This window comes from Mustela putorius, unplaced genomic scaffold (genome assembly GCF_011764305.1).
Source record: "Mustela putorius furo isolate JIRA1106 unplaced genomic scaffold, ASM1176430v1.1 tig00003858_pilon_pilon_pilon, whole genome shotgun sequence".
In the NCBI taxonomy this organism is placed as follows: Eukaryota; Metazoa; Chordata; class Mammalia; order Carnivora; family Mustelidae; genus Mustela; species Mustela putorius.
Genome location: NW_025422010.1, coordinates 5,428,313 through 5,452,693, shown reverse-complemented (window position 1 = coordinate 5,452,693; position 24,381 = coordinate 5,428,313). Strand labels below are relative to the sequence as shown.

The 24,381-nt window shown below is 43.4% G+C and overlaps 1 protein-coding gene across 9 annotated transcripts in view; it reads left to right on the top strand.

The window, feature by feature from the left end:
* LDLRAD4 (low density lipoprotein receptor class A domain containing 4) overlaps positions 1-24,381 on the top strand; it is a 417,410-nt gene that overhangs the window by 364,196 nt on the left and 28,833 nt on the right. The window contains exon 1 of one of the 9 annotated variants that reach the window (XM_004742662.3): positions 14,925-15,169. The exons of 7 other annotated variants lie outside the window; for them this stretch is intronic. Coding sequence is in view for 1 of the 2 variants with exons in the window: in XM_004742659.3 (XP_004742716.1) it covers positions 15,845-15,914 (70 nt within the window). In the remaining variant the exon portion in view is untranslated. Of the gene's footprint in view, positions 1-14,924; positions 15,170-15,806; positions 15,915-24,381 lie in introns of those variants that run through there. One more of the 9 variants, XM_004742659.3, reaches the window with a different exon arrangement.

Below are 24,381 nucleotides of genomic sequence, written 5' to 3'. Positions count from 1 at the left end.
GCTAGAAAGGAAGAAAAAGTCAGAAGGAAGAGAGGCTTAGAGAAGGAAGAAGACGGGTATTGGAGAAAAGGAAAGATGTCTTAAGAATTAAGGAAATCTCATGGGGCGCCTGGGTGGCTCAGTGGGTTAAAGCCTCTGCCTTCGGCTCGGGTCATGATCCCAGGGTCCTGGGATCGAGCCCCGCATCGGGCTCTCTGCTCAGCAGGGAGCCTGCTTCCTCCTCCCTCTCTCTCTGCCTGCCTCTCTGCCTACCTGTGATCTCTGTCAAATAAAATAAATTTAAAAAAAATTAAGGAAATCTCAGATGAGATAAAGGAGGTGAAGGTGTAGTGGAAAGGAGTCAACTAGCAAAAGGAATGAAGAACAGAGGAAAAAATCCCTACCTGTGTGGGGTACTGGGCTCCCCCTCCAAGGGTAAAATAGAAAACAAACAAGGAAAGACATGAGGCAGGTACTGGCGGGGGGGGGGGGTGTGCACACATGCACGTATGTTGAGCATTCACTCATGCGTAGCAGCAAAAAATGTAAATGACCCAGAATCTGAAACATCACCCATGGAGGCACGCTACCTCTTCTATGTTCTGATTTGTATGATTAAAAATTGGCATGTCCCTGGAGCGGCCACACTTCTTGAGTGAGAGCTACTTCTGACATAACACCCCCTTGACCACACAGCCCTCTCTGATTTCTTTTCCTCTTAAAATCTGCAGGATTTATAATCTCTACAAATAGTTTAAACCATCATGGAATTCTGGCTGAAAAGGTGCCCCATCTTGTTCGATATATGTGACTAGTCCTTCTGTACCCACCACACCTGCAAACACATGAAAATTTCAGGAGGGGGTGCCTGGTGGCTCAGTCCATTGTTTAAGTGTCTGACTTTGGCTCAGGTCATGATCTCGGGGTTCTGGGATGGAGCCCTGCAAGAGAATGCCCCAGGGGGTGGGTGTTTCTCCCCCTGCCTCTCTGTCTGCTAAAATCCTTTTAAAAAAATTTAAAAAGAAATTAAAGCTCAGGAAGTATTTGCTGATAACTTGTACTGGGGATTTAGTCTAACTTTGGATTTTTAAATTTATAAAGCCTCTTATATTTAGAACTAGTTTGAAAGACCAATTTATTATTTTCAATCCAGAGGCCCCATTATTATGAAACGGAAAAGAACAAACAGCAGAATGAGTTGGTGGCCTTGAGGCTGATGCTTGTCTTTTCACTGGAACTCCTGGGGCTTTTTGTTTTCAGACTTTGTTTTAGGTCTGAATAAAAAGGAGCAGGAGGCTCTACACCATTAATCACGAGTGGGTCTGAGTGCCTTTGATGAGGGAGTTTGGGCTGCCTTCCTATCTCTGAACAATTAAAACATCTGGAAGAGAAAAGCCAGAGTTCAAATCATGTCCTCTTGTTTGTTTGCTCACAGTAGAATTCCATTTCTTCTCCCTCTCAACAATTTTAAAATAATGCCATATAAATAAAAACTCTTTGCAGATTTCCTGGAGCATACCCAAGGTGATAATTTGTCTAGCTTGAGACTTTTATTCTATAAACTGGTTTGGTGTCAAAGATTTTGAGTTTCACGTTTAACATTACCAGGTAATTAGAGGAGGAATTGAAAGGTTTAAGTAAATCAGCCTTGGTTTTTTGTCTTTTCTGAAGTCAGCTGCAATGTGAAGGAATGTATTTCAAAAGGGTCGTGTGTGTATATTCGTGAATGCTTGCCTGCCTGAGCATAGAGAGAGAGAGGAAGACAGCCGATGGAATCTTTTAAAATAAGAATAATAATAGCAGTAATCCAGTCTAGGACAGTGATTCTTAACCCTGACCGCACACTAAAATCACCTGGGGAGCTTAAAGATTACAGATGCCTAAGCCCACCTGTCAGGCTTCTGATTTAGTCTGTTTGAGACAAGGCCTAGGTACTAGTATTTGTAAAACACCCAGGTGATAAAATCTGCAGCCAGCTGAGAACCACTGCTGCTCTGAAGAATTATGTGCAGAGTTGAATTCAAGGACTGTGAACAATGGAGCCAATCTAGAACTCAGCTGTCACTTGCAAATGAGGCCAATGAGAAATAATGCATGCTTTTGAGTTACATGCCACTTAAACACATACTGGTTTATTTGGTTTTTATGACAGCCTTAGGGCATTTAGCAGTAATGATGACCATTTCACAGATCAGGAACCCGAGGCTAAAGAAGCTTACGTGACTAATCCAGAGTCACACAGTTTGCAGGTAGTGTGGGTCAGGTTCTAGCCCAGGACCTCCACTGGGGTGCCTGTGTTAGTCCTCTGAATTACACCCACAAACCTCCAAAAGACCTTCATTAGTGTATTACTCCTATGTTCCCGATGAAGACTGGAATTTTGTGGAAGAGGATTCACCTTGTTTAACTGGGGAGAAATGACAGATTTGAATAGTCAGTTACTTTTTCAGCAAGTGCCTTTCAAAATTTTTTTGAACTCTGATCTCCAGTGAGAAATACATGTTATACCAAAACCCAGTGAAAAACACGGATACATGCATTCAGAGCCCAAACACCCTTCTCACTGTGCTTATCCTTATTGTAGATAAACTCTCACGGTGCTTACCCTTGCCATTGGCACTCTAGTATTTTCCATTCTGTTCTGTTTCTTTAAATGCTGGTGGCATGCCGTCTGCGGCACTGACTGGCTTAATAGACTGGGACCCATGACCTGAAAAACAGTGCCGCTTCCCTTCTCTCTGAAGGCCACAGAAAGGATAATATCATGATCAGAGAAGTGAGGGACCTGTCTTACACAGGCTTTATAGAAAGATCTGCTGTAGACCAAAGAAAAAAGATTATTTGTAGAGTGTATGGGAAATATTATTACTTCTAAGCTTGGTGTCTTGATGCTATGTGGTCAACCAGGCTTTTAGCCCTTTTAAAGAAAAAAATCTTACACAATGATGAGTGTAGCTGTATGGTTTTTCCAAGGCAAGATAATGAATGTTGTGATCCCTTCAGTGTTCTGGTTTTTTTTCGTTTTCGTTTTTAGAGAGGGAAGTTAGGGGCAGATAGAGGAGAGAGAGAATCCTAAGAAGTCTCCATGCCCAGCATGGAGCTCGACTTATGACCCTGAGACCATGACCTGAGCTGAAATTAAGAGTCAGACTCTTAGGGGTGCCTGGGTGGTTCAGTTGGTTAAGCGTCTGCCTTTTGCTCGGGTCATGATCCAAGGGTCATGGGATCGAGGCCCGCATCAGGCTCTCTGTTTGGTGGGGAGCCTGCTTCTCCCTATGTCTGCTGTTCCCCCTGCTTGCGATCTCTCTCTGTGTGTCAAATAAATAAATAAAATCTTCAAAAAAATAAAATAAATAAGAGTTGGACGCTTAACTGACCAAGTCAACCCCATACCCCAGGTTCTAGTAATATATTCTAGATATATAATGAGACACATGATTTGTAGAAATTTTCTCTCATTCTGTGGGCTGTCTTTTCACGTTTCCTTTATGTACAATTTTCTAATTTTGTTAAACACAGTATATCTATTTTTCTTTTGTTGTTTGTGCTTTTGGTGGGATAATTAAGAAGGCTTTGCATAATAAAGGTCACAAAGATTTAATCCTGTGTTTTCTTTTAAGAACCTTATAGTAGGGATGCCTGGATGGCTTAGTCAGTTAAGTGGCTGCCTTTGGCTCAGGTCATGATCCCAGGGTCCTGGGATTGAGTCCCGCATCAGGCTCCTTGCTCAGCGGGGAGTCTGCTTCTCCTGCTGCCTCTGCCTGCCACTCTGCCTGCTTCTTGTGCTCTCTCTCTCTCTCTCTCTCTCTGACAATAAAATCTAAAAAAAGAAAAAAAAACACAATAGTTTTAGTTCTTACATTTAGATCCATTTTGAATTAATTTTTGTGTATGGTCGAGAAAGAGATCCAGTTTCATTTTTTTGCTTGGGGATATCCATTGTGCAATCACCATTTGTGGGAAAGACTCTTCTTTCCCAATGATTGATTGTGGCACTTCTGTCCGAAATGAATTGACTATAAATGTGAGGGTTTATTTCTGAACTCTGTTCCACTGATCATACTTAACCTAATACCAGTACCACATTGTTTGCATCTTTTGAGATGATTGTGTCATTTTTGTCCTTTATTTTATTGATACGGTATATTACTTCAATTGACTTTTGGATGTTAAACCAACCTTGCAGTCCTAGACTGAATCCCAATTCATCATAATACGTAACCTTTTCCTACATATTGCTGGATTTTGGTTTGCTAGTTTCTTATTGAGGATTTTTCATCTAATTCCATAAGAGATATGGCCTGTTATTTTCTGTTCTTATAATGTCTTTGTCTTTGGTTTTGTTAGCTGGGTAATATTTACCTCATAGGATGAGTTGGGAAATGTTCTATGTTTTTTAGAAGAATTTGTAAAGAATAAGTTAATTCTTCTTTAAATTTCTGGAAAAATTCACCAATAATGCCATTTGGGCCTCGGCTTTTCTTTGTGGGAAGTTATAAAATTACTAATTCAAGGGGTGCCTGGGTGGCTTAGTGGGTTAAGCTTCTGCCTTTGGCTCAGGTTATGATCTCAGGGTCCTGGGATCGACCCTACATCGGGCTTTCTGCTTAGTGGGGAGCCTACTTCCCCCTCTCTCTCTGTCTGCCTCTCTGCCTACTTGTGATCTCTCTTGCTCTCCGTCAAATAAATAAATAAAATCTTTTTAAAAATTACTAATTCAATGTCTTATTATAAGTCCATTCAGATTTTCTATTTCTTCTTGAACCAATTTTGGTAGTAGGGACCTTTCTAGGGATCCTTCCATTATATCTAAGTTATCTCATTTGTTGGCATACAGTTGTTCATGTTATTTCATTATAGTCCTTTTTATATTTGTAATATGACATTGCTTCTTTTGTTCCTGATTTTAGTAACTTGAGTCTTTTTTTCTTTATCAGTCTGCTAAAGGTTTGTCAATTTTGTTGATCTTTTCAAAGAACTAAATTTTGATTTTGTTGATTTTCTCTATTTTTCTACTTATATTTTGTTATTTTCTGCTCTAATCTTTATTATTCCCCTCCTTTTTTTTTTTAAGACTTTTTAAATTTATTTAGAGAGAGAGAGAGAGCATGTGTGTTGGGGGAGGGGCAGAGGAAGAGAGAGAATCTCAAGCAGACTTCATGCTGAGTGCAGAGCCTGATGCAGGGCTTGATCTCTTGACCCTGAGATCATGACCTGAACTGAAATCAAGAGTCAGATACTTAACTAAGTGAGCCACCAGTTGTCCCTCCCCTCCTTCTTTGGATTTCATTTGCTCCTAAATATTTCTTAATCTGCTCTATGCCCCTTAAATAGTTTTCAGAGACTTTAAAAGGTTAATTTTTAATAATCTTTTTTGGTTATTTTTCTGGAGAGTAGGACCATGGATCTTTTTTTTTTTTTTTTTAAGATCTTATTTATTTGAGAGAGAAAGTGCAAGAAAGCACAAACAGGCCTGGTGGGGGGAGGAGTGGCAGAGGTAGAGGGAAAAGCAGATTCCCTGTGGAGCGGTGAGCCTGATGCAGGGCTTGATCCCAGAACCCTGCGGTCACGACCTGAGCCGAAGGTAGACACTTAACCCACTGAGCCACCCAGGTTCTCCAACCATGGAGCTCCTTACCCCACTATTTTAGAAGTGGCACTCCCATATTTTATTTTAAATATGTTCAGTTTCAGAAATATTGTAGCATACATGTAGATAAATCATCTTTTTCTTAAATAATTGACTGAAACTAAATTGTATAGCAAGCATTTCTTTTTAAATGGGCAACAGTAAGAATTTTTCTTTTACATTATAAATAGTATTAAAGATTATATTCAAATTTAATATTGCTGTAAATTTTTAGTAGTATACGTCACCAAAAAATCCCTAGCATATCAAACCTGTGATACCATAGATATTAATTAAGAGAGGTTGAAATTTTTTCAAATGAGTTACTTTAAAAGTCCAGTTAAAAGTTGCCATTAAATAAATAATAGTATAGGTGGAATGCAGATATTTTAAGAATCCTGTGTGTGGGCCTTGAAGGACTAAATTGTGCAGAACACTGGAATTTGGTCCCAGCAGTGAAGTGAGAAAACATATGGGGACTGAGCCTCCACAGGCTTCCTAATGGCAATCTCGGGCAACAGTAGAGGCAGCACCAGAAATTGGCCTCCTGTCCAGGGTTCAACCCCACTAGGAGGAGCTAAGGCCAAGTGTTCGGACATAGTGACTGCGGAGAGAACCTATATGTATAGCCCAAGACCTAAGAGCCATTTACTTGAAATCTGATCAAGGTTCTCCATTTCCTGTTTTATCTGTGTGACCAAATTGCCATCCTGCAGCCAGCCTTGGCCAGGAGTTCTACTTTCTAAGAGGGTTAAATGTAAATAGATAGTTTCAGAAAGTTTTTCTATCAAGTACATAACAGGGGGAAATAATTGTAAAGACATTTGCAACATTACCATTTCTGGGCCTTTAAATTTTTAAAATTTGGTTTTATTTGTATAACCATGATTGAGTTTCTGCCAGAAAACCATTCATCCTATGGAAATTCCAACCATTTTTATTATTGCCACTTTATTTTATTATAGTCTGTTGCTTTACTAATTTGGGTGCCTATTGTTGAGAGCAACAGACTCGATTAAGGTCACTTTTTATAAAAACAGGACCACATTTCACCTTATTCACATGAAAGGTACTCCTGAGTCCCCACTCTCCTAAACTTTTTGGTATCTGCCTGTTTTCACAGTGGCAAGATATCCTCAAAACCTAATTGATCTTCATTATCTCTGGCTAATCAGGGGCCTCATGTGCACACCTTATTCACATTTCCTTGTGGTGATTTCATTGCCTTTGTAGAAAGATCCTTCCTTTTAAACAAAGAAATCTGACTGACATTATAGTGGGCTTAAAAATTACTTTCAGTTTCAGTCCTTTTCAATTCACAAATGAATAAGATATTACACTGAATAATTCCTTCAAGCACATTACAATTTTCAATATTAGAATAGGTTCCAATGAATCTAAATGAAAAGAAATTTTAAATTAGAAAGAAAAGTAAGGGCTATGGATGTAACAAGCTAGAGACAGAGAAAAAAAGGATGGAATGCTTTTTTTCTGGACAACTGATTTAAAAAAAAAAATATATATATATATATATATATATTTGATAGAGGGAGAGAGACCACAGTAGGCAGAGCAGCAGGCAGAGGGAGAGGGAGAAATAGGCTCCCCACTGAGCAGAGAGCCTGATGTAGGACTCGATCCCAGGACCCTGGGATTGTGACCTGAGCAGATGCTTAACCAACTGAGCCACCCAGGCGTCCCTGAAAACTCTGATTTTTATAAATATTTACATTTACTTTTATTTACCTTTTTATACTACTAGTATAGAACCAGACACTTCATCCTTTCAGAGCTCCCCCGGCCCCACCCAGAAAGGAAAGGGATAAAAGACAATAGCCTTAATTTACTGGAGGACAAGTTTAGTTTAACCTAAAAGAAAAATTGCCCAAAGGTACAATTAAGTTTGCTTCCAACAGTGTCTACCTTGAGATGTGATGACTTCCTTCTCAGACAGTAGAGTTAAATGGTCTCTGTGTTGGGTCAGCCCTTCCAAGAGCCTTGGCCTCAGAGAATTAATTCATTCCTTGAATCTTTTAAATGGGGCTTGCCTATCAAGATCCTTCTTTTTTTTTTTTTTTCAAATTTTATTTATTTATTGACAAAGAGAGACACAGCAAGAGAGGGAACACAACCAGGGGGAGTGGGAGAGGGAGAAGCAGGCTTCCTGCCAAGCAGGGAGCCCAATGCAGGGCTCGATCCCAGGACTCTGAGATCATGATCTGAGCCAAAGGCAGATGCTTAACAACTGAGCCACCCAGGTGCCCCAAGATCCTTCTAAAATAGGATTTGGTTCAGGGGCTTCCTTGGACCTGTCACATTAGAGTTAGCCTGATTAGTGGTTAAGAATAGATTTTGGAGTGAGACTTCCTGGTTCAAGTCCAGGCACCGCTACTTACTAGCTGTGTGACATTGGACACAGTCTCTCTGTGACTCAGTTTTCTCATCTGTAGGGTTGGGAAAATAACCAGTATTCATGTTACCTGTGAAGATTAAATGGCTTAAGTAAATGAGTAAAGTGCTTTGAAATACTGCCTGGCACATGATAAGTGTTGTAGAAGTATTAACTATTAGTGTTATTATGTAGGTTAAGAACCCCTCTTCCTACAGGACCCTCATTTACTTGCTCGTTCATTCATTCACCTGCTCCTCACTGAGCACCCTGCCACTCTCACTATTTCTCTAGCTCTTGCTCAGGATGAACTAGGGATGTCATGAACAAGGCAATTCCCCATTTTATTTGTATCCTGTCTCCTCACAGTGACTGGTATTTAGTGAGTGCTCAGCTCTGACGTAAATGAGGATTGACCTCGTGTTTTCAAGGGTGATCTGATACCAGAGAACAGTGGTTCTAATTTTTAAAGCGTGGGTACGCTAGGTTTGCCTGAAAGTGTCAAGGATGAGAACTGAGTGTAGTTATATCAATCCGATGTGATTTTGGATTAACTTTTAGCCTGTGATTTTTCTTGTGTTCACCTTAGTATACACATTAAAACAGTAACTAAAACTCTGGAATGTGCTGTGACTTTTTCTCAACTTTTGAAGAAATTAATCCTTTTACTAAAGCCAGGAACCTAAAGGTCTTGGAACTGCCCAGACACATCCTGAAATTTATAAGCAAGAAAAATACGAGCTCCAGAGACAATAGCCCACGCCTCTACTCCAAATTCAGATTGTCCAAAAAATGCTTGTGATTGAAAAGAGACCATGCTTTAGAATCCTCAAGAATAATGATCACAGCATGGTTCAGTAAACTAGCAATAACACATACCAAATATAGAGACCATATATTGTGTCATATACTGTATGTATGTAAGAATGCCCAAAGCTTGCCTGTAGTAGAGTGTAAATGAAAATAGTATTTCCATCACCAAGGGGTTAAAGTTCTTATGGGGTCAAGAACCAGGAGTGGAATCCCAGTATCTAAAATCTGAGCTGTAAACATCTTGAGCTTATTTTTTATGGTCTGCCCAGAAATAGGTTGAGTTGTGAAGGTTACTTAGCCTTCTAGCATTTAGACAAAATTGAGAAATATCATATATTTGAAAAGCAAAATAAAATATCTTGTTGAATAACCACATTGAATATTTTAAACATTAAAGTATTTGCTGTGTTTTTATGTCGAATATGTGTATATTTTACCTGAAATGTGAAGAGGGTAGAGTAGAGCATTTCTCCGACACCTTGAAAGGGCTTCCCCTCGAGGATGACGGGACAGTTTCACGAAGGCACCATCCATAAGTCTTGTTGCGAAGGAAAACCGTTTGGGAGGGGCCACTGGAAGAATGCGTGCAACCAAAGTAGAAAGTTGTTTCCAGAACCCCAGTGCCAAGACTCTGAATTTCCTGGTACCTGTCTCTCTCAGGGATCAGGGAGGCTGGGGAGGACATGATGGCGGGGCCATGTTCATGGAGGGGACTGAGGGCATCTTCATAATTCTGTCTTTAAGAAGAGTCTGCTCATGGCACTTGAGTTTTTCCAGAAGGCAAAATTAGAACTCTTTCTTAACATATAATATCCAGAAGTCCTCAAGGACTTCCAGAGTTTTTATGAAGAATGCCAAATAGCCTAGAAATTGTATTTCAACACCAGAGACTGTTTTAACATAAGCTAGTTTAGCTTCACCATTACTGTGAGCCCCGACAACAGTGTGTACCCCTCCTACTTTTTCTAAGAGGTGTGGGTGGGTCAGTGTCAGCCCATCAGCACCAGCGGGGACGACGGCCGGAAGCACCTGGCCTGTGGTACCAGGCCCTGCCTTTATCCCAGGAGAGCAGTGTGTGATCTCACACACATGCGCACACAAAGGCATGCATGTGGAGTACCCCTGTTTAAAATCATTATTGAGTAGCAGCTGCTTGGGCCCTCAGTAGGAGGCCTGGATTCTACCCTCATTTCCTTTGCGTGGTGTGCACAAGTCACGAATTCTTCAAGCCCCAGTTTGCTCATTTAATCCGAATGAGGAGTTTGAATGAGTCCAAAGTATCAGAAGAAACTTGGATGTGCAGGTGAATCACCTGGGGTTTTTGTTCAAATGCAGACTCTGGTTCAATAAGTCCAGGGCAGGATCCAAGATACTGCATTACTAACCGATGCTGAAGTTCCCTGGACCAGTTTGAGGGGCAAGAGTTCAGAGATGACATCTTGGTCTGTCCTCCAAGCACCCTGCACAGGTATTCTTAGCTTCATTTTACAGCTGAGGAAGCAGAGGCTTAGCTCAAGCTGACACAGTCAGACGGCAGGACTGGTACTCCGACTTGGGTCTAACTGGCCTCGGATTTTAGCCACTATAAAAACTTCATAATGCCTTCCTTTTTTTTATTTATTATTATTTTTTTTTTCTGGGGCTTGGAAGAGTAGCTGCAGTTTTCAGAGGTGTGTAACTCACTTAGTAAGGAGTAGCTTCGCCATTATAAAAATCTGTATCACCATGAACGTAGAATAATACATAATTCTTTTTTTTTCCATTAGAAGAAAAAATATTATGGTGGGAGGGATACTGTGTAAGATAAATGCCAAAGTCTGTTAATACAGGGGGTATTGTTGCATATTAGGAAGCTATGTAAGGCTATTCAATTTAGACTAATTTACTTAATAAGCTTTTAATCCGCCTTGTCAGCTTGCTAGTTCCATCGTGTTGCATATTTTTATATTTGCTGACATTTCTACCAGCAACGATGGGGTATCAAGCACTGTGGTTGGAGGATATGCAAAGTGTTCATATTCCTACAGAAAAACCTTTCTGTTGCTTTTCTTTTCTTTCTTTCCTTTCCTTTCTTTTTCTTTTCTTTTCTCTTTTCTTGTCTTGTCTTGTCTTTTCTTCTTTTCAAGGCAGAGAGAGAGCATGAGCAAGCCAGAGGTGGGGGCGCAGAGAGAGAGGGAGACAGAATCTTAAGCAGGCTCCATGCCCAGCACGGACCCCACTGTGGGACTTCATCTCATGATCCTGAGATCATGACTTGAGACAAAGTCAAAAGTCCAGTGCTTAATGGAGCCACCCAGGTGCCCCCCTGTTGCAATTTTTAAGCCCTAAGCAAGCATTAGTAAATTATTCCATGCCATAGGCTGATGTCCATAAATATCAAACCGTTACTATGTTTTGAGTCTGCAGGAGTCAGCGTTCTTTTAAAATCCTCATTCATGACTTAAAGCATTGCAAACTTACTGAAAATAAACCGTTTTGTTTTCTAAAGGCCAAATTCCAGGACTTAACTTTATGTGGAAAACTTCACGTCAGAGCAGAATTTTACAGCATAGTTATAAACCTCAAAGAATAGGAATTTGTAAGGTCAGGGCCATTGATTCTTAACAGGAGTCACATTAACAAGTATACAAGACACATAAAATGGTTCCAAGAGCCTCTGGCAATGTGTGGAGATACAGGATCTTTAACGTGGACTTGCATGTTAGTGCCTAAAAGGAACTGGGCAGTCAGACTCTAAAAATCCAATCATCGATCTCGTGAGATACTTTAGTTCATTCAGGGACCTTTAGTTTGGATCGTTGTAAGTTCACTGCCCATTGAGCAGAGTGGGGTAGGTAGGAACTTCTGAGTCAGCCTGCCCAGGGCTCTGACCCCAGAATCCCAGCTTGCCTCTTAGCAGCCAATTTGACCTTGGGCAAAGGACTTACCTTCTCTGAGCCTCAGCTTCCTCCTCTAGAAAGTAAGAATAAGAAAACATGCCTCACAGGGTTGACATGAAGGTAAACAGATATACAGCACTTGAAAGTGCCTAGAACACAACAACAGATCTTTAAAAATGTTTATAAATGCTAATTTTCTGCTATGTAACCATTATAAAAGTATGACTATATTTATATTATAAATTACAAATAAAGTTTAATATATAAATATTTAATAAAAATAAATAATAATAAATATTAACATAAATATTAACATAAACAAGTAAAAATTATAAATATGTACTATTATAAAAGTATGGTATATTTATCTGTGAAAGTTTGTGTTGTGAGTAGGGTACCTGTTGAGTGGTGGGGAGAGATGGCAGGGCATGGCCAAGGAGCCCATGGTGATTAAAGCCAAGGATGGAGCCAGGCAAAGTGCTAACCCAGGTTATATGTGACAGAGAAAGATTCTGTATAGCGGAGCACCCCTCTAACACCCAGAGGTAGTTTCTGAAGCTAATGAGCCCTGAGTAGCCCCTGATCTAAAATCTCCTGCCCTGTGCTATCTCTTTTGGCCATTCAGGTCACAGATACTTCCAGTCACCTCGGCTTGTCCCATTCAGATGGGGCTGGAAGCCAATCCTTAGAGCTTGTTCAGTTCCTTAAATAAGGAACTACCTACACATAGCCCCCAAGACAAGTTCAGCCCTATAGTAAATGCTTGTCTGTCAGATTACATTCGAGGTCCACCGTATTTCCTCTGAAGGTCTCGAACCACTTAGTAAATATTTGTCAGATGAACTGATGAAATGAAGGCCTTCACAGAGGAAACCTGAAGATATTGGTAGAGTAGGTCTACGCAGACAAAGGCTCTACAGGTCCTTGTTGCTGTCAACAGACCCTGTGAAAATGTCTATCATAGGCGACCCTTCCTTGCATCATCTCCAAGGCCTCTGGTGTACACAGGGAAACCACATACAGCCCTGGGACATTTTTTTTTTTAACTACCAGCAAAAGCCGTTAGCCCATCAGAGTACTCCTTTGAAAGATGCATATTTAAAGACAAGGAGGGAGGAAAGCATTCTTACATGCAAATGGGTTTTTACACTCTTTCCTACTTTCATGTTTTTGTTCCCCAGACTAGTCTCTTCCCACACCCTTCTGCTGTGTGTGCTGCCATTTTCCCTGAATTAAAGGAAGAGAAATCTTGGCACCTGTCAATTAAAAAGCCCCAGTGTCTCACATGCCATCATGGCCAGCTCGAAGGAGGTGTTGATCAGGGCACAAACCCCTGGCTTCTGGGTATCCCCGGTCTGACCTCTGTGCCTTCTTCCCAAAGTCCTCAGGCCAGTCCTTCAAAAGAAAAAGAACAAAAATAAGGCCACCATGGGAGTGATTTAGCCTTTAGGGGATGCTGAAGATTGGTGACATGCTGGTGTTAAGCCAGCAGCGTGGAGGGTGGGGGGCTGGGGTAAACACGCAGCCAACCAGGAGTGCAGCTCCCACCCAGCATAGAGCTGCACCAGCCCACAGTGGGGTCCAGTGTGTGGTTTGGGCAACATTTTGAAAACAAGGCGCATCCATACAGTCAAAGTCTTTGAAAGTGATTTTTAAATAGATTTAACGTCAAGAACAATTAAACAGAATGAACAAGGAGTTTAAATAAGATTGATCCCCCCCCACCCTCCCCCCAAGCGACTCCCTGCCTGAATAGACAGCAATAAGGAGGCCAGTCAAACAAAATAAGTGTATTAAGGCAGAGTGGAATACAATGCAGCCATTAAAGGTGAAAAATGTGTTAGGGGTTTTTTTTTTTTTTTTTGGGTACCTGATAGGCCTCTTTCCTAATGTTGAACCCCAAAGTGGGCTATTTGGAACCATTTCAAAATGCAGGTATAATCCTTAATAAGTGGCAGAACTGGACTTTCATCATATTGACTAACATTTTCATGATACTAAATCCCTAATTTTTAAAAAATGGACCCTCGTGGCAGTCGTAGGCAATCTTGTGAACATTCTCTTTTAAGGACTTGATTTCAGAACGATCCTGTGACGAGAAAGTGCCACCCCCAGATGGCAAGGACCTGGGACTGTAGGGACAAAGGAGAGCCAAAGACCAGCAGGGCCTTCTGAAGCTTGATGCTGTCTGATGCTGGCTCTTCTCTGAGGAGGGTCCCCAGCCCTGGTGGCCACACCCCAGCCCAGTCTCCAGAGCCTCACCCTCTTCATTCACCCAGCCTGACTGAGGTGACATGGGGCGGGGAGGGGAAGTAGAACAAGAGGGGAGAGTTATGTTTTAAATTTGGAAATTGCTCAAGAAAAATCAGGCTGTCTTGACTGGCACATGCAAATGTACGCAACTGTTAATTTTCTTGCTGAAATTCCCATTTCCTTTATCCACATGAAATCTCTGAAAAATCTTCTTGATGATTCTTTTGTTCCCTCCCTTCCCTTTTGCCCCCTCCCCCAGTATTTCAAACTTGAAATCGGGATGTCCTCTGGCCAACCTGAGGACCGGGTGGGGACTTCAGGCCCAGGGCACTGCTGCGGGCCCCAGGTGACATGCCGGGGGCCGACAGCAGGGACGGGCTGCTGACGTAACTGTCTTCGTTTCTAATGCTGGTGGTAACCAACGGCGTTTTCGTTTTGCTTTGACAACTCCTCCTACAGCCAAAACTATTGTTGTGGCCCACATGTCATTGCTATTTCTCCTAAACAAGGAAAAACAAAGGCTATTCTGGGCATAGAGGGGGGCTTGGGCTGGGGTTATTTGCAACATTACCACAGCGTGCTGTCCTTTTCACTGTGGCCGCGCTGTGATTTTTCTGAAAAGTGCTGCAGCAGACGCACGGCCTTCTCTTAAGTCTTTTCACGCAACCCCAGGGGCATCAGAATACACTGGAGGTGTTTTCACACACCTACGAAAAACCGCCTAGACCTGGGGGAGACAGAGACTGTGGTTTGCACAAAATGATCCCGGAAAAAGCGCCCTCCTGAGAGCTGTCTCTGCTCTACCATTCGGATGCTTTTCTCTCATTTCGGAACCTCATAAAACTAAAACCGCCTAGTAGGAAGGGCAGAGTCCTGACTTGACAACATCTCTGTGGGTGTGTTTCTGCCACCCTGCTTTGAGAAGCAGAGGGGAGAGAAGAGAAGGGGAAGTGAGAGCGGGAGGGGGAGAAGCTGAGTGTTTCCTGCTGTGGTTATGACTTTGCCAGTTGCCAGTGCACGGCTTCACCGCGAGAGCTATGTGAACTGCTCCCATCAGTTAGAGAGAGACTCTGGGGAGAGGAGGACCCCGAGGAACAGCCTGCAGCCTGGCTCCTGGTGTGAGAGACGTTGTGGGCACTTCAAGCCAGGACGTGCTCTGGAAGCTGGCTCCACAGGGAGAAGCCTGAGTAGCTAAGCCTCCCCCACCCGTTTGCACGAGCTGCCTGGGTAAGCTCTCTCTGCATTTCTCCAACCTTGAAAGCTTCTATTGGGGATCAAGGGAAGAAATACCGCATTGAGATTTGTAGATCCGCCCCCCCCGCCGCTCTCTGCCTTACCAGCTTTGATAGTTACCTGTTAAAAAGATTATTGAATGCAACAGAACAAGGCAGTCTATCTGCATTCTGCTTGTCTGTGTGCCTAACATGTCCCACGTGAGGCCAAACGTGAGACATACAGACGAGTCATTGCTGTCCGTTGCTGTAGACAACACTGGGTGTTCAGCTGCTAGCGCAATCGGAGACCCCGGACTTATTAACCTGCTCTGTGACACCACCGGCTTCCTGCCGCAGAGCTCCTGATTAGTGTGGATGGCCGTTGGTAACCAACTGGTAGCCACGGTCTGCGGTTAGAGCCATGGCATTTGAGTTTAGCACCTGGGCTGGGCCCCACTGGTACAGTAGAGAGAGAGAGAGAGAGACAGAAGCGCGCGCGCGCACACACACACACACACACACACACACACACACAGACACACACTCTCACACCCCATGCTGGCTATAACTGCAGCTCTGAGCTGCCTAAAGAGGAGATTGCCTGAAGCCGAAGGGATGCTTTGAACTTAGGGGCGGGGGGGGGGGGGGCTGCATCACAGTTGGACTCCCCCTTGCAAAGGACCCGATTATGTCCAGAGACCACCTGAACAACAGCACACTGAAGGAGGCCCCGTTTAAAGACCCGTTCTTGAAAAAAGGTACACTTTCAAAGGCCAGCTGCGGGTGATGCCTGTTCTCTGGGGTTTGTGGTGGTGGTTCTTGGAGTTTGGGCTGAACACAGGGTTGAGAAGAGCAGAAGCTCTTTCTCAAGAAGTTTGTATCTACCCAAGAAGGGTCTGTCCGCTCTGAGAACTCTTCAGGGCTCGACTCTTTGGGGGAAGATGTACTTTAGGCTTTTTCGTCTTCTTTCTCATCTGCAATCAGTTTGTTCCTGCTGGAGATGCTATACATAAATACACAGGTTTGCTGCTTTGGAGTTTTGTTTTTTCAAAAACGTTCTATATGGGAGACTAGCTCTCCCCCAATCCCCAGAAGGTCTATTACTCACTGCTAGACTCATGGGTGTTTTGGTTGTTTTTTTTCCCACCCTGAGTCGTTGCAAACAGCATTTGAAAGAAAAGATGTGTTTCTCAGGATGTGGGTGGTTTACTGGGTTGTTTCTCAGGTCACCCGTCTAGTAACAGTAGACCTTAGAAAAGCCAACTGTGACTCTGAGAGAGAGACTGTGAGAGACAGGCAGAGGCGGCTAGCTAGGGAGCTTTCAGAAACCAGAAACTGCTCTTAAATGTGAAGAAGACGGTGACTTGTGCATCTGTATATGTTTCTGATACGTTTACCTAAATTAATAATGTGGGGGTGGCGTGGGGGAAGATTTTAAATGAATCCTATAGAGGGAATTGTGGGTTTATGTCTGTGGGTTTTTTTTTTTTTCCCCATTTATAACACAGTGGAGGGATAGACTTTGAAAAGGTTTGTAATTACACTTACTCCTCGGCTGTGTTTTCAGAAAATCCTGTCAATCATCTTTGATTGGAACATATTTAGCTAGATTTCTTTCTGAAGAGATCATGAGACTCTAGATTCTAAAATGCATGAGGGAAAGCTGTATGGAATGAATGCTTGGACCGTAGTCATTTAAAAAGATGTGATTCTAGCTGGATGGACCCGCAGTGTCCACATTCTAGGGATTCAGTAGTCAGTCAGCTCATTTGCTCACTGCTCCTTGCCTGCCAGTGTCATTAAAGGCACCTGGCTTTGGGCCCGGGGCAGGCAGGTGTGGGCCACACCTTCCGCTCAGAGAGCCCCATGCCATTTTTTTTTTTAAAGATTTTTATTTATTTATTTGATAGACAGAGATCACAAGTAGGCAGAAGGCAGGCAGAGAGAGAGGGGGAAGCAGGCTCCCCGCTGAGCAGAGAGCCCAATGTGGGGCTCGATCCCAGGACCCTGAGATCATGACCTGAGCTGAAGGCAGAGGCTTAAACCACTGAGCCACCCAGGCGCCCCAGAGCCCCACGCCATTTGACTGCACTCTGCTTTCATCTCTCCTCATAGAGATCGCAGGTATCATTTCCCACATTTATTATCATGTAAAACATTTTATATACATATATTAACAGAAATGGGATTCTGTAAACAGGTAATGTATAGCAACCAAAAGGTTCTTTTTCCAGTGACAGTCCACACTGCCTAGAATAGTAATAGTCAAACAATTTTTAGGAACTATGAAAATCTTTGGGAAAACTTCATCACTGAAGTCACTAGGAAATGTCTGGTGGACTATGGTTCTGTGCTAGACATTGTTAAAAGCAGATTAGGCAACTAAGACCCTTCCTTCTACGGATTTCTTTAGCAGTTTATCTAAAATGAACACAAACCTTGTGTGAGTCGTGTGCTGCCTCCTGAGGATTCTAAAGAAGATCACGGTACTATCCCAGAGATGAGTCCATGATGAAGAAGACCAGAAAATGGGCGCTATGAGTGATAAGTCCTATGACAGACAGGGTTCCGGGAGCCTCCAAAGGGAGCCATCATCAAGTAGTTAGGAAAGAGCTTCTTAAGGAAGATAAAGCCTAGGAGGAGAAGCCACATTAGCCTGTCTCTGGGGGGTGGTTCTTTTCCCCGTCCTTCGTTCTACTTGTTATAGGTTGGATTGGAAGAGTCAACCCACTCAAAAAAGAACATTCAAAATATATAATCTAATCATTATGATTATAGCTTTTACTGTTTTGCCTTCTGAGCCTCAAGCTGTGAAGTTATTCATCTAACAGGCTCAATTTTCCCCCCTCAATCATGGTGTTTAATGAGTGTGAATTTTCGTTCAGCCATTAAAGTCTCCAAGAGTATTTTTAAACAAGCAGTTCACAACCTTGAGGCAATCATGGTCCATGTAGATTCCAACTCCTGCCCCCACCCATCTTCCTGCCCCCTCTGCCCAGTCTCTGTAGGACCAGGGAAAGGATTTACTAGCCTTTAGGAACACTCAGTGCTTTAAAAGTGTCACAGAGCCATAAAGAGAGAGTAAGACACCTTCCAAGGCTGCCATCTTCTCACCACACCCCCTGTGCCCAGGAGAACAAAGAGGAAGGAGAGGCAGATACTCAGTTGCTGTGCCCAATCCATGGTAGAGACCTAGGAAAGCTCCTGGGAGAGAGGGGCTGCCCAGAATAAGCCTGGGTGGCAGCTAGCCACAGTCTCTGTATTCCCAAGGGACTCTAGCACTTGGGGAGAAAAGTGGAGTGCTGTCATTTGTTAGACTGCAAGAGGCCCTTTGCCGTGATGTGTAGGGATCTGTGGCAAGCATTCAGCCTTTTAAGCGGTGTTCCAGTATTCTACATGGCAACTTTCCTGAATGCTGGCTGCCAAGATGTTTCCTTGGCTGGGTGAAAGGAGAGGGCTGAGGGGAGGCTCAGACTTTGCCCCCCCACCCCATTTTTAGGGTCCATAAGGGCATAAATTACACATCTGGAGCTTTATAATGAAACATCTAGAAAACAGGGCTCCTGGGAAGGATGATATATTAATGGAGGAAAGACCAAGTGGAAGATGGTGTTAACCTTCCCACAAATAGAAATGAGTGTTATATTAGGAACCCAAGGTGGTAGAACCACGCTTCCCCAGAGTTCTTTAAAAATAGTACAGACATTCATGCCTCTAGTATGAGTCAGTTTAGTTCTCCATTGAACCAGAGAATAGACCAACAGGCCTCACACAGTTTCCTCCTTTCTTGTAATTCTCTACTGCACGGCCTGGCATTTCTTGGGGATGTTTCTATAAAAATAGAATGATGCCATCATCACCATCATCGCTGTCACTGTTTCATAGTAATAAAATAAGGTGCTGTGATGCCTTCCTATAAGTTTTAGGCTAAATTTATTACAAATTTCTGGTGTTTGGATTGCGATGACTCATCCATTATAACATCGTGAACTACAGCCCCATGAAAGGAGGGGGAGTGTGAAAATTTGACTGTGGCCTAAAATTATTTTCTCGCATGGATTGCTTTTTGGCGTCCCTCTGTGGATGTCAGTCTCTACCGGAACCAAGGAAAACTGACCCGTGGGCTGCGTTCAGAGTCCAAACTGGGCACATGAAATTTTGGAAACCCTAAAATATACCATTATTTTCTCAGAACTCTACTATTACTGTAGATTTTTTTTTTTAATCTTTGTTTTTAATTGTTCTTCCAGAATTCATTCTCTCCTTAGCCTCCTCTTTCTACCCCATTCCCACCAGAATCCCTGGCATTTTTCCTTTCCGAGCACCATCGCACATTGCCTCTCCTCGACCGTAAGAAAACAGACAGCATCTTGTAAGGCCAGGTGTGGGCAGACCAGGGGGAGAGGGGGAGAGGCAGCAAGGTCCCAGGGCAGTGCCAGGTCTCAGCTGTTATCTGGCTCGCTTCTGTGCATAGATTATTGCTCCTAGGCACAGAGTTGGGTGCCTCTTGATTTAGGAAGCATGCATGCACCTGTCTGAAGAATATGCCTCTTCAAGGCCCGTCGAAGGAGTCTCCTACAGGGTGGGTAACAGGTCACACCGTACCTCTGTATGTACACCCTTGGCACCCTGGGCCTCCCAAGCTTCGGGCACCATGGAGAGGAATCAGTGACGTGCAAAGCAATTGGTACACACACACACACACACACGCACACACGTGTGGGAAAACAGGTGGCCAGGGACCACTCCCTTGAAGAGATGGTGGTTTCAGCAAGAAGCAAAGAGTGTTCAGCCTGCCTGAGCCCTGACTGTGCAGTACAGGAAATTGCTACCTAAAGTCCCCAGAAGCCCCTAGAGGGTCTGTGGTTGAGATCAGGAGTAGAGCAATCTTGAAACTGGACACCTTGAAGAACAGGTGTGCTGATTTTCATCTGGTATTCACATTCGGAAGTGAGAAAGCAAGGTTTGTTTTGTTTTTCTTAATGGAGAGCTTCTTTTCTTTTTTAAGAAGCATTTATTTATTTATCTGATAGAGAGAACACAAGCAGGCAGAGAGGCAGGCAGAGAGAGAGGAAGGGAAGCAGACTCCCCACTGAGCAGGGAGCCGGATGCAGAGCTCAATCCCAGGACCCTGGGATCATGACCTGAGCCAAAGGCAGAGGCTTAACCCACTGAGCCACACAGGCACCCCTGGAAAGCTTCTTTTACTTGTCCTGTGAGTTATTTTCTTGAGGCATAAAATCAGGCCATTGGCAACAGAGCCACATCTGGGGACTGCAAAACACTGCCCAGCTGCCTCTGAGCAGTATTCATGCAGGAGTGAAGGGTTTAGGATGCCAAAGGAAAAGACAGGATTCACTATCACCATTATTGCACGATGTATGGAGTGAGAGAAGGGGGACTGGGTTTCCCATCTACTGTGTCCAGGCTATTGCTATCCTAGAGTAGTAGGGTCTTTCCTTAATTTGCCTTTTAGGAGGCATGTTTTAGTAGAATTTTCCTGTTTAAAGGACGAGAGGGTGTGGGAGGGCAAATATGAAGAGGGCCTGCTCACATACCCTTGTCTTGATGGGAGAGGCTATCAGTAGCAGAAGTCTCTGGAGTCTGGACATCATCATGCTTGTCCCCAAGACAACTCACTCACTCTGTTCCAATTTTGACTCTGAGAATTCTCTGAACCCCTCTTGGAGGAGTACTTCTAGCCCCCAAGAGAGTAGAACCTTCCTACTTCCCTGTTATTGACGTTTGAAAAAGCAGTCTGTTTTTATTGACTATGTATTTGCCCAGAGTCAAAGTGAAGGTCAGCTGCTCATTTGACTGGGGCTGTGCCGCTCTGCTGAGGCGCGCAGCTCGGTCCCCAGGGGCTCCGCTTCAGGCTCCAAGGAGCACCGCAGGTGACTCCAGACTGCAGCAGGGGCTGCCTGGCTGCTGCCGTGCTTGTCGTTGTTCCTGTGTCTGATTAGGACTTGGTTGTTAGGACAGTGGCCTTTGGGACCCAGGCCAGTCCCTGCAGGAAGGGCTACCTCTCACGCTGGCCCACGGGATGTAGTAGCCGAGGCTCTGATTGGACTTCTGTCACCCAGATTGGCCAGCTGGGCTATACCACCAGGCTTTTTGCCTTAGTGAGTGGCACCCTGGGAACCCAGCTCCTGCCAGCCTGTGCCCTTGCCCTGCCCCAGGCGAGTTCCACACTGTTTCGAAGCCTAGGAACCCCGCTGCGGTCTCTGTGTGTCCTGTGTTGCGTAGGTGCACCTGTTGTAGCTGTCCTTGGGCATGAAAGCTCAGGACAGTGGCCCAACAGCTGTTCTGACCACATCTCAAATCCTGGAGACTGGAGTATCCCCAAGAAGTCCAGGCCATTAGTGTTTGTACTAGAGTGCCTGCTGTCCATCAGTCTAAACCATTTCTCCAGCTGGGGTGCAGGGATCTCTGGGGTGTCTCTAAGACCCCAGTCTCCAGTGGTCGGTAAGACCAGATCTCCTTCATATATCTTAACCGAACAAACATGTCACAGCAGATTGAAGGTGAAGCAGAGGAGAGAATCCCGCTGCCTCTTATTAAGGCATATATCGTGAAGACATGCGCAGAGGGGTAAAGCCGTGCCGCTCCTATCACTAAGTTTTTGTTTTGAGAAATAGTGTATATAATTGTTATATACGTTAACATGAGTTTATTTTTTTAATGAATAAATTCTTAAACTTTTCAGTGTTAATTGCAAATATGGCAAATATCAGTAGATGTCACCCGTACAAATTAAGCTCTTTGGGAGTTACCAGTAGCTTTTAAGAGGATAGAGGGTTCCTGAGAGCAAAGCACTGGAGAAGCGGAGCAGGAGCACAGAGCCCCAGGAGGAAGTGCGGCAAGTTTGGGTGTGTAGCGGGGGTGGGGTGGGCTTGCCTGGCCTTGGCTCCTCAGTAGGGCCAGCGTGGGGCCCATGCATGGCACATAGCATGTTGATATGAAAGCTGGTGAAATGCAACCTCAGAGCTGCTAGTCCCCTTTAAAAAAAAGATTCCGGGGCGCCTGGGTGGCTCAGTGGGTTAAGCCGCTGCCTTCGGCTCAGGTCATGATCTCGGGGTCCTGGGATCGAGTCCCACATCGGGCTCTCTGCTCAGCAGGGAGCCTGCTTCCCTCTCTCTCTCTCCGCCTGCCTCTCCGACTACATGTGATTTCTCTCTGTCAAATAAATAAATAAAATCTTTTAAATAAATAAATAAATAAAATAAAAAAATTAAAAAAAGGATTCCATACACTGTTTCCCATAACCGAGATCTTTTGTACTCTTGCTGGTGATGAACTTTCTAATGTAATGTTAGATCAGAAGATTCATGCCTTTCAGATGATATAAAATGTTCTTTGTGCTGTCTCAGACCAAAAGAAATCAAATCCAGAGTGAACGAAGATCTAAATGTAAAAATGCAATGTGTAAAAATCTTAGGGAAAATATTTTTAGACTATTAGAGCAGACCTTCCTAATCAAATAGGAAGCTTAGAAGCCATAAAAGAAAAAAAGAAGTATTTCTATGACATAAAAATTATTTATATCTTCCATAAACTCACAGCAAAGTTAGTGAGTGACAGATGAGGAGAAAATAGTTGCAACATATGTAACAAAGCTTTGTGGTCTTAATGCATCAAGGCTGCTTACCAATAAATGAGAAAATGACAAATAAGCTAGTATGAACGACTGTGATTATGAAAAAAAAATACAGATTGCCAATATTCACAAGGGAAGATCTAAAATTACTAGTAATTGGTAAAATAAAATTTAAAGCAAGATATATATTTTGCCCATCAGATTAGTGCAAATGAAAAGGGTGAGTATTCAGTGTTTGAGTAGTGTGGGAGGCAAGAGACCTTTCTGAAGGCCGAGTCTCGGTAGCCATCAGTATTTAAAAGAATATGTCCTTGACCCAGAAATTTCAATTTTAGGAATCTTTCCTGTAGGGATACTCAAAATGTGGGTCAACACTCAAATTCACACATACATACACATGCATACACAATCTTTTGATCTTAATGGGAAAAAAGATACCTAAACGTCTATCACTTGGAGAGTATAAATTCCAGTACATCAGTTTTCGGGACTAGATATCCACCATAAAGAATGAGGTTGGTTTTTATATATTCTTGTTTGAAAATGTCTGTAATATGTTAAATGAAAAAAAAGCAATGTATTTGTACAATGATTCCACTCATTAAAAGAAGAAAACCTTTATTCAATTCAATAGGCAAATGCACAGATATACACAACAGGTGAACTGTGCTGTCCCCCAGGACACTGTGGGGCTGGGTGGGGTCAGGGAGGGCTACAGGCCTACAAAGGAGACTTTTACATCATACACTATTTCCTTCTGTATTGTTTACATTTTAAGGAAGTCTTCATTATTTTTATAATAAAATCCTTTTCAAACGAAACACAAATATACCCCAAATGCCCATAGAATCATGGGAAATACAATTTGACTGTGTTGCCACAAATGGTTATCTGCATAGCTTTCTGTATACAGGAAAATATAACCTAGAAAGACATCCTCCCAGTGAAGAATTAACCCCTGAAGACTTTGTGCAGTGCCCCCACTGTAATTATCATTTTCCTCTCTTTCCATGTTTATAGAGCAATTATGTTGGTTTTTTTTTTTTTTAAGATTTTATTTATTTATTTATTTGAGAGAGAGACAGTGCACAAGCAGGGCGGGTGGCAGGCAGAGGCAGAGGGAGAAGCAGGCTCTCTGCTAAGCAAGAAGTCTGATAATGGGGCTGGATCCTAGGACGCTGGGATCCTGACTTGAGCTAAAGGCAGACACTTAACCAACTGAGCCACCCAGGCGCCCTTCAATGAAGCTTTTTTGAGAAAAGATAACATTTGTCAAGTCCAGGGCATGATTTAACCTGATGATCAGCCACACAGCTTCAGAGGGTGTCCAGAACAATGACAGCCATGCCAGTGGAGGGGATGAGGTGGGAAGCACAGCACCAGGGCTTTGCTGACTACCGGCTTCTAGAGCTGCTCAGGGCTTTGCCTCCTGAGCCTTCTGAGTTAGCCATGCCCATGGGATCTGGCCTTTTACTGCCCACTAGGACTGTGCCCGGCAAAACTGCCTGGCCTCAACCACTCACCACATCGGCCCAGCAGCTCAGCTCCCTCACACTCAGCTCTCCGTGCTCCAGGGTGCACATCCAGGCCACTCCCACTATAGGCCCCACGCCAAGTACCGTCCAGCC